Source organism: Staurois parvus, unplaced genomic scaffold (genome assembly GCF_062004578.1).
Source record: "Staurois parvus isolate SC_StPar_1 unplaced genomic scaffold, SC_StPar_1.0 ptg001458l, whole genome shotgun sequence".
Classification (NCBI taxonomy): Eukaryota; Metazoa; Chordata; class Amphibia; order Anura; family Ranidae; genus Staurois; species Staurois parvus.
The window spans coordinates 235,783-253,303 of NW_028319254.1; the positions used below are offsets into that span (position 1 = coordinate 235,783).

The window sequence follows — 17,521 nt, forward strand, 5'->3', positions numbered from 1 at the left end:
ATACAGATGTTTTTATTCGGAAACAGATACAATGTTTCAACCGCTGTAAATGTGAAAGTCAGAGAACTGTCAGAAATAGCGGAGCTCTGCAGATACACTTTTTGCCGGTTTGGAATTATTCTTATTTTCATCCTACTTCTTCTTCTTCTTCATCCTCATCCTCAGAAGAAGAAGAGGATGAGGATGAAGAAGAAGAAGAAGTAGGATGAAAATAAGAAGAATTCCAAGCCGGCAAAAAGTGTATCTGCAGAGCTCCTCTAAGTGTATCTGCAGAATAGAGGAGCTCTGCAGATACACTTTTTGCCGGCTTGGAATTCTTCTTATTTTCATCCTACTTTTTCTTCTTCTTCTTCTTCCTCTTCATCCTCATCCTCATCCTCTTCTTCTGAGGATGAGGATGAAGAAGAAGAAGAATAAGAAGTAGGATGAAAATAAGAAGAATTCCAAGCCGGCAAAAAGTGTATCTGCAGAGCTCCTCTATTCTGCAGATACACTTAGAGGAGCTCTGCAGATACACTTAGAGGAGCTCTGCAGATACACTTTTTGCCGGCTTGGAATTCTTCTTATTTTCATCCTACTTCTTCTTCTTCATCCTCATCCTCTTCTTCTTCTTCTGAGGATGAGGATGAAGAAGAAGAAGAAGTAGGATGAAAATAAGAAGAATTCCAAGCCGGCAAAAAGTGTATCTGCAGAGCTCCGCTAAGTGTATCTGCAGAGCTCCGCTATTTCTGACAGTTCTGTGACATTCCCTCCATACAGCGGTTGAAACTCCTTCTTCTCATCCTTCTCCTTCTTCTCATCCTTCTCCTTCTTCTCATCCTTCTCATCCTTCTCCATCTTCTCATCCTTCTCCTTCTCCTCATCCTTCTCCTTCTTCTCATCCTTCTCCTCATCCTTCTCCTTCTTCTCATCCTTCTTCTCATCCTTCTCCTTCTTCTCATCCTTCTTCTTCTTCTCATCCTTCTCCTTCTTCTCATCCTTCTTCTTCTTCTCATCCTTCTCCTTCTTCTCATCCTTCTTCTTCTTCTCATCCTTCTTCTTCTCATCCTTCTCCTTCTTCTCATCCTTCTTCTCATCCTTCTTCTCATCCTTCTCCTTCTTCTCATCCTTCTCCTTCTTCTCATCCTTCTCCTTCTCCTTCTTCTCATCCTTCTCCTTCTCCTTCTTCTCATCCTTCTCCTTCTCCTTCTTCTCATCCTTCTCCTTCTTCTCATCCTTCTCCTTCTCCTTCTTCTCATCCTTCTCCTTCTCCTTCTTCTCATCCTTCTCCTTCTTCTCATCCTTCTCCTTCTCCATCTTCTCATCCTTCTCCTTCTCCTTCTTCTCATCCTTCTCCTTCTCCTTCTTCTCATCCTTCTCCTTCTCCTTCTTCTCATCCTTCTCCTTCTCCTTCTCCTTCTCCTTCTTCTCATCCTTCTCCTTCTTCTCATCCTTCTCCTTCTCCTTCTTCTCATCCTTCTCCTTCTCCTTCTTCTCATCCTTCTCCTTCTCCTTGTCCTTCCTCATCTCCAAGGGCATTTAAATTAAAGGTACAGTGTTCTGCACTAATTTAAAGGCTCTCTGAAACCCTTTTAATAAGTTAAATTCGTAGCGAATTAATTTGCATCGAATCGAATTTCTTCCTCAAATTCGGCGAATCAGCCGAATCGAATTTTTGAATAATTCGCTCATCTCTAATTATTTTAAATAGTGTGGCGCTTTTTCTATTTATTTTGTGAAGTAAATCATTGTAAAGATTTTATACCCAATTTTGCAGGAAAGTCTAGATCATTATTTGATCGTTTGAGACAAAAACATGGTGTGTTTGATCAATGGGATCAAACTGAGAAAGAAGCCTTTGAACTATTGAAAAGAGATCTGCAGAATGCTACTACATTGAGTACTGCTGAGTTTTGTAGTAAAATTCCTTTTGTATTAGAAACCAATGTTTCCAATAATGCAAACTCAGCAACTTTGTCACAATTAAAAGAAGGTGATCAGAAAATAATAGGTTTCTTCTCAAGAACTTTGACAAATATGGAAAAAAACTTTGATGCACATATGAAAAAATTGTTAAGTGTTTTCTTTGCAGTCAAGGTAACTGAAAACATTGTGAGATCTAGTAAGATCATATTACAGACACCTGATTCATCACTGAAACTCCTACAGGAAGATGGTTCCACAGAAAATTATCGTGAAAATTATCCTATATGGTACAAAACACTGTCATCCAAACACATACAGATAGAAGTAACAAAAAGACATTTTCAGGAAAACATACCAACATATGTTTGTACAGCTGTAGGTGAGAAGTTTGTACCTCATCTTTTCAGCATAAGAAGTGAGAAAAGTTTTAAACCAGTATGTATTACTGCAGATCAGTCTTACACTACAAGAAGTAAGTCAACACAAAAAACAGTTATGCATATTTCCAATTTTATAGAGATAAGAACAAAGGCAGTCCTTTGTCATCTCTGGGTATATACAAAACCTTTCTTTGTTTTTGAAACCAAGGTTTTGAATCATGACCAATAATGGAGATGTAGCGTCCTGTTATATTTAAATTCACAGAACATTTGTAGAAGAATTTAGGCCATTTTCGGAAAAATAGAACACTACAAGTCAATAAGAAATGTTATAATAAAAATATGTCTTCCATGTCATGACTAGAAATGTTTGTGATTGTGATATGTGATATTAATAGATTAATGTAAGAGGATTAACCAATGTAAAATGATCAATGCCAAAATAATGATACTGCATTTCTGTTACAGGAAATGACTTAAGAGTAACTGCTAAAAGAAAGCTCAAATATTTCTAAACCTTTCAGATGATAGTACATTTTCCAAAAAGGAAATCTATTCTGGAAGAAGCTTTGCAAAAATAATTCACTCATCATAGTTTTTGTTGTCTTTTTATGTTCAATAAAGTTATTTTAACTTTACAGAGCGCTAGAAGAAGACAAGAATTCTCAAGGCATCTCATAGAGGAAGAACTTATAAAACAATTGACTTTTGACTACTGATGAAATAATTCATTCGTCAGATACAGTGGGGATCGAAAGTTTGGGCACCCCAGCTAAAAATTTGTATTAATGTGCATAAAGAAGCCAAGGAAAGATGGAAAAATCTCCAAAAGGCATCAAATTACAGATTAGACATTCTTATAATATGTCAACAAAAGTTAGATTTTATTTCCATCATTTTCACTTTCAAAATAACAGAAAACAAAAAAATGGCGTCTGCAAAAGTTTGGGCACCCTGCAGAGTTAATATCTTGTACTGCCCCCTTTGGCAAGTATCACAGCTTGTAAACGCTTTTTGTAGCCAGCCAAGAGTCTTTCAGTTCTTGTTTGAGGTATCTTTGCCCATTCTTCCTTACAAAAGTCTTCCAGTTCTTTGAGATTTCTGGGCTGTCTGTCACGCACGGCTCTTTTAAGGTCTATCCATAGATTTTCAATGATGTTGAGGTCAGGAGATTGTGAAGGCCATGGCAAAACCTTCAGTTTACGCCTCTTGATGTAATCCCCCGTGGATTTCGAGGTGTGTTTAGGATCATTATCCATTTGTAGAAGCCATCCTCTCTTTAACTTCAGCTTTTTCACAGATGGCATCAAGTTACCATCCAAAATTTGCTGAAATTTTATTGAATCCGTTTTTCCTTCTACTCGTGAGATGTTCCCAGTGCCACTGGCTGCAACACAACCCCAAAGAATGATTGATCCAACCCCATGCTTAACAGTTGGACAGAGGTTCTTTTCATTAAATTCTGTGCCCCTTCTTCTCCAAACGTACCTTTGCTCAGTCTGGCCAAAAAGTTCAATTTTAACCTCATCGGTCCACAGAACTTGTTTCCAAAATGCATCAGGCTTGTCTATATGTTCATTTGAAAAGTTCAAACAATGATTTTTGTGGTGAGGACGTAGAAGAGGTTTTCTTCCGATGACTCTTCCATGAAGACCATATTTGTACAAGTATCTCTTTATAGTGGAATAGTGTACCACAACTCCAGTGTCTGCCAGATCTTTCTGGAGGGATCGTGCAGTCAAACGTGGGTTTTGAATTGTTTTTCTCACAATCCTGCGAGCTGTTCTGTCTGATATTTTTCTTGGTCTTCCAGATCTTGCTTTAACTTCCACTGTTCCTGATGACTGCCATTTCTTAATTACATTCCGAACAGAGGATATTGACATCTGAAAACGCTTTGCTATCTTCTTATAGCCTTCTCCAGCTTTGTGAGCGTCAACTATTTTCAGTTTCAGTTTTCTAGACAACTGCTTAGAAGAACCCATGGTGCTGATTGTTGGGGCAAGGTCAGATGAGTCTGGGCATTTAAAACCTTTGAGATTGACATCACCTGGTCTTCCCAGACGATGATTGAGAACAATCCATGACACTGGCAGGTCTCAGCTTAGCAAAGGGGGCAGTGCATGCTATAAATTCTGCAGGGTGCCCAAACTTTTGCAGACGCTTTTTTTTGTTTTCTGTTATTTTAAAAGTGTAAATGATGGAAATAAAATCTAACTTTTGTTGACATATTATAAGAATGTCTAATCTGTAATTTGATGCCTTTTGAAGATTTTTACATCTTTCCTTGGCTTCTTTATGCACATTAATACAAATTTTTAGCTGGGGTGCCCAAACTTTCGATCCCCACTGTATATTTTTTTTTGTGTGTACATTTTATTTTGACATGATTTGTTTACCATATCAAGATGAGATCAGTTTTCACACAAACATTTACAATCACACACTATGTACTTTCAGAAGTGAAAGGGTTAAACTTTTGTTACAACAGAGTCACTCTAATTAGTCAGAACATCTGTTGTTAATTAAGCTAGAGATAAGTTTTCCTAAGGTACATATAGAAAAACTGAGACAGCTTTACATTGTTTTTTTTTTTCCAAAAAATATTTTTATTAGAAGAAAGAAGGCATAACAGTGCATATACAGTTATGGAACCAAATCTGAACAAAACACAGCATGTCGCCTCCCGTTTCGCAGATGGGTCAAAGCTTAAAAAGCAATACAGATCAGAATGGTGTAAGATATTATGACAATATAATATTACAGTCCAGCAAATATACAGAGTATAGTAGATAAGCATTGAGATAGATTGTCTTCTGACCTATGAGCAGGTTTCTATATCAGGGAGTGTGAAATGTTGAGTAAGAACAGCACATGATGTCGTGTCTGTTATGTTTCGTGTGTCCATGGATTGGATATTTGAGTTAAGTGGAGTATAGCACACCTGTTTGAAGATCAATGCTCTGTATTGTTTGTGATATATAAGTGATAGGATTTGGATACAGGTGTGAACTAGAGAACGGACAGAGAGGGGGTTAGTTAGAGAAGGGTATGTAGGGTAGTATAGTGGGAAAGGTAAGTGTATAGGATAGAAAGGAAGGGGAAGGAGAGAAAGAAAGAAGAGAAAAAAAAGGGGGGGAGGGGAGGGCTTTGGGTAAGATAAAACGGGGAAGTAGAGTGTATACTTGTGGATAAATGGCTCACTTCATGTTGAATGAGTCGTGCTAGAAAGATAGACATATAGCTTAAGACGTGGTGTGTATGAAGACAGTCAACGGCAAAACATGGGTTAAATGTCCAAGAGGATAAGCCATGGTGATAGACCAAGGCACGTCCAGACGTGTAGCAAGTGGTATCTTGGAATACATTGTTATATGTATATTTAAAAAAAAAACCATTTGATATACATGAATGAATTGAAGTTAGGGAACATATGTTATGGTTAAATGTTGATAAGGTAATTTGAAAAGATGTATGGATTATAGAACTGTGTGCTACACATATATTTTGGAGGGAAAATATGAAACATCTATTTTTTAAGTGACATACATACTTTAAAGTATTGTGCTATAATATTACATTTATTAAGGGGATAAATTATTTGGTGAAAGGAAAGGAAAATAATAAGGGTAAAAATATTTTTATGTGATACAATACAAAAGGTTTATCAAATAATTCATTTTCCCATTATAGAATCAAGTTGAATATATGTTCAGATCAGTTATCTTAAGATCTAAAAACGCATGAAAGGATACGAAAGTGACTAGAATGTGTATAAATGGATTAAGATAAGGAAAATGATTAAGATCTGATAAATCGATCATTTTGAGGGAAATGTTAGAAGCTTTCCTTAACCTAATATCTAATATCTGCTTATTAACAGTACTAACATATGTATGGATGAGTTGGATCTTAATAGGATAATTGAGTTGTTATATTTCTATTTGTTCTAGATTGGGAAAAGTAAGATAAATAGACTTTATATAGTCTGTGAATATATATATGTGGAGATGTATATATATATATATATATATATATATATATATATATATATATCTTGGGTTTTTTCTCTACATTCTAGCAACATGTGGTAGTAATTAGTCTAGCTATCCCTCCCCCATCTCTGTAAGCTAAAGTTTCACTCAGACTCTGAGGGGAGGGAAGAAGACTAATACATCTGTTATCATTTATCATTGTGGGACTACAAGAGAATACCAGCCCACTTTTAGGAGATGGTGGGGGCTGAATTGCTCCTTTTTTAGAGCAGAACAAAGACTTTGGACACACACTTTTTTTGGAACCAAGGCTAAGAGAGCCTTCTTATTCACACCACACACATACACAATTACATATAATATTTATCTCAAGAACAGAACTATATTTTTGGACATTATTTAAACATTCTGTATTCCAATATTTTATTTCTAATTTTATGCAATTATTATTAAATCAATTTTTGAGTTTATGCAAGAGTTGGAAGGGCTTTCTATTTTGAGCTTTTCTCACCAATACAAGTTAATAAAATATCAAGACAATACGGTATTTTACACAATGTGTAATATATATAATGATACAATGTATCTCTCTTCCATTCAAAGAGAGAAAACAAGGGGGTGGGCTTCATAGTGACTGATCACTGTGATAGCCAATCAGGGGCTGTCACAGCGATCATGTGACCCAGAATTGAGAGTTCCAGGACCCGGGGCTCTCACTGACACCCCGGTCTTTGTGCTGGGAGTGCGCCATGCGGTGTGCTCCCAGCACAAAGACAGGTACACACAGAAAAAATCCCAGGTCTGGTCTGAGAGGTCACTAATTTGCGTGCGCTCTGCATCAGGGGATTAAACCAGCGCTATGAAACCAGCCATTGATTTAAAATGGTAAATTCTGCATTTGGCCTTTAGATGGCGCTAAGTATCCTAGGAATTCTCACCATCTAATAGACAAATGTGGTATTTTCCATGTGAAATGGATGGAAACCCTTCAAGCAGCTCAGCAAAGAGCCTCCTACCATTGGTCCCCCCATCCCATTCACACAGAAGGAATGGACTGTACCGGCACTTCTACCTGGGGGAGTTGTTGTTCCATTTATTAATAGACTCCTAAATGTCAGGAGACGATTATTTATTGTATTTATTATTAATACTTCCCTACCCGGCCAATTCTGACATTCCGACATGTAAAAGTCATTATTTGCTGGGAAATGACTGAGAGCCCCCAAATATTATATATAAGCAGAGACTCTGGAGAGTAACATGGTTGCTGGTACAATATTTGTCGCTCCGTATTTCTGCAGATTTTTTTTAATGCACATTTTTTAGAAAGAAAACTTTACCTAATGTTAGTGCAGCAAACACAATATAATACCGTTTTGGGGGTAAAAGATGATGTTATGCCGAGTAAATAGATACCTAACATGTCACGCTTTAAAATTGCAAACGCCAGTGGAACGGCGCCAAACTACGGGGCCTAAATACCCCCCATAGGTGTCACTCAGGTTACCAGTGTAGAGTTACACAGGAGGTCTGATGCCGGAATTATCGCTCTCACTCTGACATCTCCAGCCATACCTGTGTGGAGACACGTGGGGTGAGAACACCGTTTACAATGCATGGTGGAATTCCGTATGTGTTAGCCTTTGTGTGCAAACAAGGGAGGGGGGTGCTTTCATTTTTTTCTTTTAATTTTTTTTCTATTTTTACACTGTCCCAATTTATTTATTACTTTTATTGCTATCAGACAGGTTCTCTTTACTGAGACATCTGGGGTCTATTGGACCCCAGATCCCAATCTGACCATAAAAACATCTGATCAAACCAAGATCAGTTCATTCTGATGCTTTCACAAGCTGGAACTGGCTGGTTTACATCTGAGTGACTCTGGAAGTGACACAATCCTCGTTGCTTCTACATCCACGGGGGTTCCTTTATCCAGATCACAGCTCACCTCCTCATAGATTGTTAATAGGTTGGTCTGACAAGAACGATCTTTTCCCATAAATCCATGCTGGGTACTACTAATGATACTATGTTCATCAGCAAATTCTTGGGTATGGTCCCTTATCATCCCTCCAATAGTTTACAAACTATTGATGTTAGGCTGACTGGCTTGGAGCTTCCAGATATGTATCTCGGTCCTTTCTGGAATACTGGAACCACGTTAGATATTCACCAATCCGCTGCCACCATTCCGGTCAGTAAGCTTTCCTAAATATGTGGAATGACTGTCTGTCAATGACCTGGCTACATTCTTTGAGGACTCTCAGGTGCAAGCCATCTGGTCCTGGTGATTCATTCACATTTAGTTTTTTTTTAGACCTTCTAGTCTTTTGTAAGGGGCCACTACACTGACCACTGATAAAAGGGGAATCCTTCTCCAATTGGTCACAAAATGTAAGGGACCACTACACTGACCACTGATAAAAGGGGAATCCTTCTCCAATTGGTAACAAAATGTAAGGGGCCACTACATTGACCACTGATAAAAGGGAATCTTCCAATTGGTCACAAAATTTAAGGGACCACTACACTGACCACTGATAAAAGGGGTTCCTTCTTCCATTGGTCACCAATGTAAGGGACCAGTACACTGACCACTGATATAAGGGGGTCCTTCTCCCATTGGTCACCAATGTAAGGGACCGCTACACTGACCACTGATATAAGGGGATCCTTCTCCCATTGGTCACCAATGTAAGGGACCACTACACTGACCACTGATATAATGGGGTCCTCCTCCCATTGGCCACAAATGTAAGGGACCACTACACTGACCACTGATATAAGGGGTCCTTCTCCCATTGGTCACCAATGTAAGGGACCAGTACACTGACCACTGATATAAGGGGGTCCTTCTCCCATTGGTCACCAATGTAAGGGACCAGTACACTGACCACTGATATAAGGGGTCCTTCTCCCATTGGTCACCAATGTAAGGGACCACTACACTGACCACTGATATAAGGGGTCCTTCTCCCATTGGTCACCAATGTAAGGGACCAGTACACTGACCACTGATATAAGGGGGTCCTTCTCCCATTGGTCACCAATGTAAGGGACCAGTACACTGACCACTGATATAAGGGGGTCCTTCTCCCATTGGTCACCAATGTAAGGGACCGCTACACGGACCACTGATATAAGGGGGTCCTTCTTCCATTGGTCACCAATGTAAGGGACCGCTACACTGACCACTGATATAAGGGGGTCCTTCTCCCATTGGTCACCAATGTAAGGGACCGCTACACGGACCACTGATATAAGGGGGTCCTTCTCCCATTGGTCACCAATCTAAGGGACCACTACACTGACCACTGATATAAGGGGTCCTTCTCCCATTGGTCACCAATGTAAGGGACCAGTACACTGACCACTGATATAAGGGGGTCCTTCTCCCATTGGTCACCAATGTAAGGGACCAGTACACTGACCACTGATATAAGGGGTCCTTCTCCCATTGGTCACCAATGTAAGGGACCACTACACTGACCACTGATATAAGGGGTCCTTCTCCCATTGGTCACCAATGTAAGGGACAAATACAATGACCACTTGGGATGATCTCTGGGTTTAGTTGTCGGAGAGTAGGGATGAGACGACAGTACAAACCAAACTTTGCCTGTTCCGGTCCCGTGTTTTGCAGGAGCCGATCATCACATATAGAAGAGACATTTCTACCACTTCTATATATAACAGCTTCCCGCTGTCACTGGTGCCTGAGGAAGACATGGATGGGTACAGCGGCCACACCCCCAGGAATCAGTGATGTCATTGGGAATCCCTGCCATGTAAGGAAGGGGGCGGGGAAAGCAGTGACATCACTGACCAAATATGGTCACATTTGGGTAATAAGGTCCCACCATCCCTGTCCCTTCACTTATGTAGATGATGACAGTTTAGGGAGCTGTCATTGGGCTGGTGCTATTGTCGGGTACTATATACCCCATACTCATTCACATGGGGGAACGGTATATGGGGGCCCCCTGTTATTAAAGGGGGTTTCCAGAATCCAATATGACCCCCACCCACAGATCCCCACAGCCACCAGACAAGGTGCTATACCTGGGGGAATCCCCCCTGGTAAGGTGACCCCCATGTTGTGGACATGTGACCTGGTATGGATCAGGAGGGGGGGCACACTACAGCCCCCCTCTGCACTCTGTATGGTGGGCTGTATATGATATACTGCTGACCCCCGCACTCTGCGCCGTTATTGAAGGGTGTGAGGTGTCACCGAGGAGCAATGTTCTATATTGAAGTTTGCCGTCATTGCACCGACACACACAATAGTTTTTGTTCAATAAATGTTTTATTATAATTTTACATTTAACAAGATTGAAGCATAAAAATCAGGAAATAGTAAAGGAAGGAATCCGATTGGTCAGGAAGATCCCTTGTCTGGAATGGGGGGCGGAGTCATTATTATTGGTGTACAATACAATACACAACATGATCCATTATTATAACAAAGTATTGTAGAAAAGATCCCAACATAGAAAATGGGGGAAAGGAGGAAATAAAGGCGGATATGAAGGGGAATCTGTGTACGGGGAACACCTTAACAATCACCACCATTTTATTCTCCAGGGCCTCTGATGTCACAGAATAGATGTTTGGGGGTTTATCTCATCTTCAGGACCAAAATCTGCATTTTCCCATGTGTGCAAAATCATGCAGAAACAGCTCTGGCAGTGAGAGGGTTAATGTGGGCTAGATGGGATCACTCTGCTGGGGTGACATTAGAGCTCCCCCTAGCTGCAGCCTGGTAATAACATTGCTGGGAGGTCTATTCATTTCTCTGCTCCATACTTCCCGTCTTTATAGAAACGTCTCCTGACATTTGGGGGTCTATTCATAGAATGTTTGTATAGCAATTCCCTCAGTGAGAGTTCATGTCCATTCTTCCTGTGTGAATGGGGGAACCAACGTTATTAGGATCACATCTGAGCTGCTGGAATGTCTTCCATTCATGGAAAATACATTGAAAACTTCTCCTGCCATCAATGGCCAACCCGGTCCCACACTTCATCCATGTCTTTGGGGGCCTCTGATCTCCTTATCAACTGTTACTTCCATGATGAAGATCAGCCATGGAGTATATCTGAGGTGTATATCAGGGTGTGCTTCTTCCCCACATGAGAGCTGGGATGTCCAGCAACATTCATCTAGAAGACATTTCCCGCACTGAAGGCACTAATACACCTCCAGGGTTGTGTGGGACCCCTGATGTACAGGAAGACAGGACTTCAGTGAGGAACATTTCCCTCACTCAGGACAGGAAAGTGTTTTTTCCCCGTGTGAGATCTCTGATGTTTAGAAAGATGGGACTTCCGTGAAAAACATTTCCCACACTCAGGACAAAAATACGGCTTCTACCCCGTGTGAGATCTCTGATGTTTGTAAAGACTGGCCTTCTCTGAAAAACATTTCCCGCACTCAGGACAGGAATACGGCTTCTCCCCTGTGTGAGATCTCTGATGTGTGTAAAGATTGGACTTCCGTGAAAAACATTTCCTGCACTCAGGACAGGAATATGGCTTCTCCCCCGTGTGAAATCTCTGATGATTGGAAAGATTGGACTTTACTGAAAAACATTTCCCACACTCAGGACAGGAATATGGCTTCTCCCCAGTGTGAGACCTTTGATGTATGACAAGAGCTGATCTTTGTCTAAAACATTTCCAGCACTCAGGACAGGAGTATGGCTTCTCTCCCGTGTGAGATCTCTGATGAGTGGAAAGATGGGACTTCAATGAAAAACATTTTCCACATTCAAGACAGGAATACGGTTTCTCTCCCGTGTGAGATCTTTGATGTATGACAAGAAATGATCTTTGTATAAAACATTTCCCACATTCAGCACAGGAATACGGCTTCTTCCCCGTGTGAGACATTTTATGCCTATTAACTAGGAATTTTGAATGGAAACCCTTCCCGCACTCAGTACAGGAGAACCTCTTCCCTGTTGGAAGGCCGGCCCGGTCCCGCACACTCTGAGGTTCCTCAGGATACGAGGAATCCGATGGTCCATCTACACTGGGTGGTGCCGGATGGACATTGGAGGGAGCCGGATTTTCTCCTGGACTATACTGTGTGATGTCCTCATCTTCTACTTTCCAGTCTGGAGACAAAGTGAGACAATCCTCGGAGGTTTTCCTCATCTCCCGGCCATGGACTAAAATACAAAGACAAAGAGGATTACTAGACAGCTGATTGGTTTCCCCCAAACCAGGACTCCGCCCATATCTGGCAGCTTGGTCTCTGAGGAGCTTACAAGTCCACCCTCAAGGGAACAAAGAAATGGCTCCTCTGATCTCCTACCAGGTCATTTCTTTATTCATGGACCTTAGTCAGAGAGTGAGGAAAAAACCAGAACTGTCTTTTATAGGAGGGACAGTGATGAGGGGATTATAGGACGAGGGTCCCCACCCCCTCTATCACTCATCGCCATCTTCCCAACACAAGAAGTACTGCACTTCCTTATTTAGTCCATGATTTAGTCATGAAGAACAGCGGGGCTGAGCCCCACCAGAGGTCAGAGAGTGAGGATGGGGGGAGAACAACCAAGATGAAGACTGGACTGATCCTGAAGACCACCATCATTGGGGTATTGACTCCTCCCTCATTATCACTTTCTGTTTAAGGGTCCAAAGTTGGAGGATGTTATCACATTATTATCACCATGTAAAAGTCTGTGCTCCAATCACATCATCCGATATAAAATGTTCAGCTGGCAGGAAATGGGTGTGAAAGAAGTAAGGCTGATGTAATGTACAACCTATTACAGAGGAAAGTTAGAACTATATGGTATCAGAATGATGTAATGTACTGCAGAGTACAAAGTGCAGGGGTCAGGAGCATGTAATGTACAACATAGATCATATAGCGCAGAGGTCATGAGTATGTAAAGTACAACACAGAGTATATAGTGCAGGGGTCAGTAGTATGTAATGTACAACAGAGTATATAGTGCAGGGGTCAGGAGTATGTAATGTACAACATAGAGTATATAGTGCAGGGGTCAGTAGTATGTAATGTACAACATAGAGTATATAGTGCAGGGGTCAGGAGTATGTAATGTACAACATGGAGTATATAGTGCAGGGGTCAGGAGTATGTAATGTACAACATAGAGTATATAGTGCAGGGGTCAGGAGTATGTAATGTACAACATAGAGTATATAGTGCAGGGGTCAGGAGGATGTAATGTACAACATAGAGTATATAGTGCAGGGGTCAGGAGTATGTAATGTACAACATAGAGTATATAGTGCAGGGGTCAGGAGTATGTAATGTACAACATACAGTATATGGTGCATGGGTCAAGTTGTAATATAAATTATATAGTCCATAGCACACTCCTAGACAGGTTTCTAGATAGCCTAGGCACCTTTAGTCCTTTTTGTCTCCCCTGTAATCAGTGATTGAATGTTTTGGACTGTTCTAGCCTTCAATGGCTTCAGGTTCAACTGCTTCCCCTGCCTTCTGGAGTATTATAAAACATAGTGGGCTGGAAAAGGCAGATTCACAGCCTGCATATTTATTTTGTCTCAGCCAATCCCTGGAGGAGGATGCCCAGTAGGTGGCCAGGGAGTACATAAATAGCCTAGGGTCTGAGGCAGCCCTGTTCTTGTCCAGGAGGAGAAGTTCCCAGCCTGACGAGCTGCTTCCATTCTGGGCAGTCCAGCTGTGATTGTAAATGTGCTGATCGAGGTCCCAGCTATGCTGGATCTGAGGGACCTATTGTACTGAACCTTGCTAGATCTGATTGAGAATCTAGTCTGGAGGGTTCATGGGAGGAATGTCTGGCTGATATTGGAAGGAGACATCTAAGTACCCAGGGACATTGTGAGTACAGACCAGTGTGTAGGATCCTAGTGACTGTGTGATGCTAGAGCTGGCTTACAGCGGGACATTTCCTACGGTGTCTTCATGTCACTCAGTCCATTAGTTGTTGCTGGAAGGACCGTTCTGAGAAGTGTGAGAAAGTCATAGTGTCCCCATGTTACCACACTACTACTGGAGTACCCCACAGCCCCCCTGCACCATATCCCAGGTCACCCCATAATACATCATCTATAAAGGGATATTCCTAGACTGTTCATGGAGCCAGAAGAGTGACTGGGATGGAACAAGAACTGAAATTGAAGCACCACACAACTGCTAAGAGGTCCAGATACAACTTCATTCATTAACAGTTAGGGGTACAATCCAAGAAGTAGCCAACGCGATTCGAGGGTCCGAGCGCTGCCTTCATCAGGGCTTGACTAGCATTAAAGTGAACCGGACCTACAATTGTATTTTTTGTGCATTGTGAAATACAAGCATCTTGTGTGGCCACCAAACCTCTGGTTTGTTCCCATTGTTGCCAGTCAAGCCCTGATGACGGCTGCACTCTGACCCCCTAAACCGGCTTTTACTGGAATTAAAATTGTATCTGGACCTCTTAGCAGTGGTGTGGAGCTTCAACGTCAGTTCTCGTTGCCTTACACTACAAGCCAGGGAGATGAAGATGTGCAGATCCTCGGGGGTGTAGAAGACACCTGCCCAGGAACCAGATCATTTACACCAACATCAATGCCTTCATAGAAAAATACCAGGAAGAGAACCCTACGGGTCCAACACCATCTTTCCATCTTGTGTGCCTGGCTGACACTTTGAAAAAGAGCCTGAGGAAATATCAGCCGGCCCTTTCGGGGTGAGCGCTACAAGTGTAGTCCAATAATCAGTGGTGGCTTAAAGTGACTCTAAAGGAAGAATGCATGAAGGTAAAAATAAAATATATCACCCAGGCTGATATCACCCAGTCCCCGCCCTACTCTGGACCAATCAGTGAGCAGTATGGGTGGAGGAATGGATTTAGTGTTCATGACCCACCTGTGCTGATCTCTGTAGGAGTGTCCTCCTCTATAAATGTCCCCGTTATTCCATCCTCCTCCATAGACTGCTGATCATCCCTCACATACGCCTCTTCTGCTTCTGCTTTCACCTCAAATTCTATATCGATTGGATCTCCACTCTAAATCAAGGAAATGAGAGAAAATATCATCTGTAAAATATAAGGTCACATAAAAATTCACATATAGTCTCTACAGGTCCATGTTCTAGATGCTCCTTCCCACCAACCTTGCAATGGTGAGGGATGGTGTGACCTTCCTGTGTGGAATCCCTTGAATACAGAGGACGGGGACATCTCTCTGGGGGGTTCCTGGTATTAGGTGGCTCCATCATATCCTTGTGTCCTTCTGAAAACTCCTCCATCACTCCATACTCCTCATCCTCCTCTTTATACTCTTCTTTAACATCAATATTATCATCCCCGAGGATTCCACTCTGAAAGATATAATAAAACATTCATTGTAACAAACATGCTGTGTATAAATCACAACTACCAATAATTGTCATCATCTACCTGATGATGGTGAGGGATGGTGTGACCTTCCTGTGTGGAATCCCGGGAATACAGAGGACGGGGACATCTCTCTGGTGGGTTCCCATGACTGGATCCATCTGTAGGAAACACACACACTGACTGAATCCATTGTTTCTATGTGTTTATCAGATGATGGGGGATCTAGGTGGATCCTCCGTACTGCTCTCTCCTTTACAATAAAGTCTCCTCTTACCCGGTGATGTGAGGGGCGGCTGATTGTCCATCATGACGTCCTTGTAGAGATCCTTGTGTCCTTCTAAATACTCCCACTCCTCCATGGAGAAATAGACAGTGACACCCTGACACCTTATAGGAACCTGACACACACAATGATACAGTCACCATCCAGACACATCCCTTGTCTGTTACTGGAGAATGTCCCAGAATTCCCAGCACCGCTCACCTCTCCTGTCAGCAGCTCAGTGATCTCTCTGGTGACTTCTAGAATCTTCTTCTTCTTTCTCTCTTCTATCAGGGAGGGAGGTGGAGGCAATGTGATGTCATATGATCTCCAGACTTCACAGGAGGAAAACTCTACATCTGAACACAAATAGTCACATCAAATGATATTCCCAGAATCCTCCTCACCTCTCCATTCAGGTCTCCATTTTATTAAAGCCCCACTTCAGGCTGAGGTATAATTTCCCCCCACAGGACCCCCACACTACGCAGGGTATAGGGTTGCTGCAGACTTTTTGACTATTGAGGATGCCAAGGGACCCCACATCCTAAGAGCATCAGAAAAAAAGCCAGATGCAGGGACATTGGGAGGAGGAGCTGTGAGGTCAGTGTGATGTCATAGGATTCTCTGACTCTGGATGGAGGGACATTGGGAGGAGGAGCTGTGAGGTCAGTGTGATGTCATAGGATTCTCTGACTCTGGATGGGGGGACATTGGGAGGAGGAGCTGTGAGATCAGTGTGATGTCATAGGATTCTCTGACTCTGGATGGAGGAACATTGGGAGAGGAGCTGTGAGGTCAGTGTGATTGTCACAGATAAAATGCACGCCCATGGTGACTAGCTAACTGAGGCGTGATCCGTCTGTGACTGAGGTAAAGAGGGAATGAGGGGGACTTTGAGCATATAAGACTGGCCGTGATACACTTTCACAGTCTGTACTACCTCTGGTCACCACTAGAGGGAGACTCCACTCCAATCCAGCTGGCTGACCACACACAGGCAGACAGAAAGCTTACATACAATCTTGTGCAAGGGTTGAGGAGCAGCCCAGCAATTGGCACACCTTTTTAGGATTCTTCCAGCTATCCTACAAGCTGGAACCCCGGTGTTAATCACTCTCCCACCCCCCCACACCAGACACACAACAAACAGTAGCTTGCCACCACCCAACAGTTTATCTGCAGACTGGTCTGCTGGGCCACCACACACACACAAATCTCCATCTGGCAGATCTGCTACTTTACAATCTGCAGGCAATCTGCCAACACGCAGTGCAATTGCATACAGATTGGCAATGAACGTAGACCAAGCACATAGACTCTACAATACAACAATCTCTCCGGAGATATGAGCCCGAGCTTAGTACACAGAAGTCACTTATTCATTTTATGATTTAATATCACAAAAGTGGGCAGTGCATAAAATATGTACAAAGAAAAAACAGTTACAGAAAATACAAAAAGAAACATTGGCTATTGACTATAGAATAAAAGGGAATAAAAACAGAAATAAAACTTTTACGAAGATTTATCCTGCGACTGGAGCAAGTCAGAGAAAGTCCACAATTCACCAGTCACATGGATTCTGTACGAATCCCACTGTCCATATCTCAGGGTCCTCAAT

At 42.0% G+C, this 17,521-nt stretch overlaps 1 protein-coding gene across 1 annotated transcript in view; it reads right to left on the reverse strand.

Moving 5' to 3' along the window:
• The window catches only part of LOC149435872 (uncharacterized), a 66,163-nt gene that overhangs the window by 2,761 nt on the left and 45,881 nt on the right, over positions 1 to 17,521 (reverse strand). Inside the window, exons 6-8 of the mRNA XM_089662348.1 lie at positions 15,696 to 15,793; positions 15,410 to 15,616; positions 15,161 to 15,302 (exon numbers count right to left, since the gene is read on the reverse strand). Of these exons, the coding sequence (XP_089518474.1) occupies positions 15,161 to 15,302; positions 15,410 to 15,616; positions 15,696 to 15,793 (447 nt within the window). The remainder of the gene's footprint in view (positions 1 to 15,160; positions 15,303 to 15,409; positions 15,617 to 15,695; positions 15,794 to 17,521) is intronic.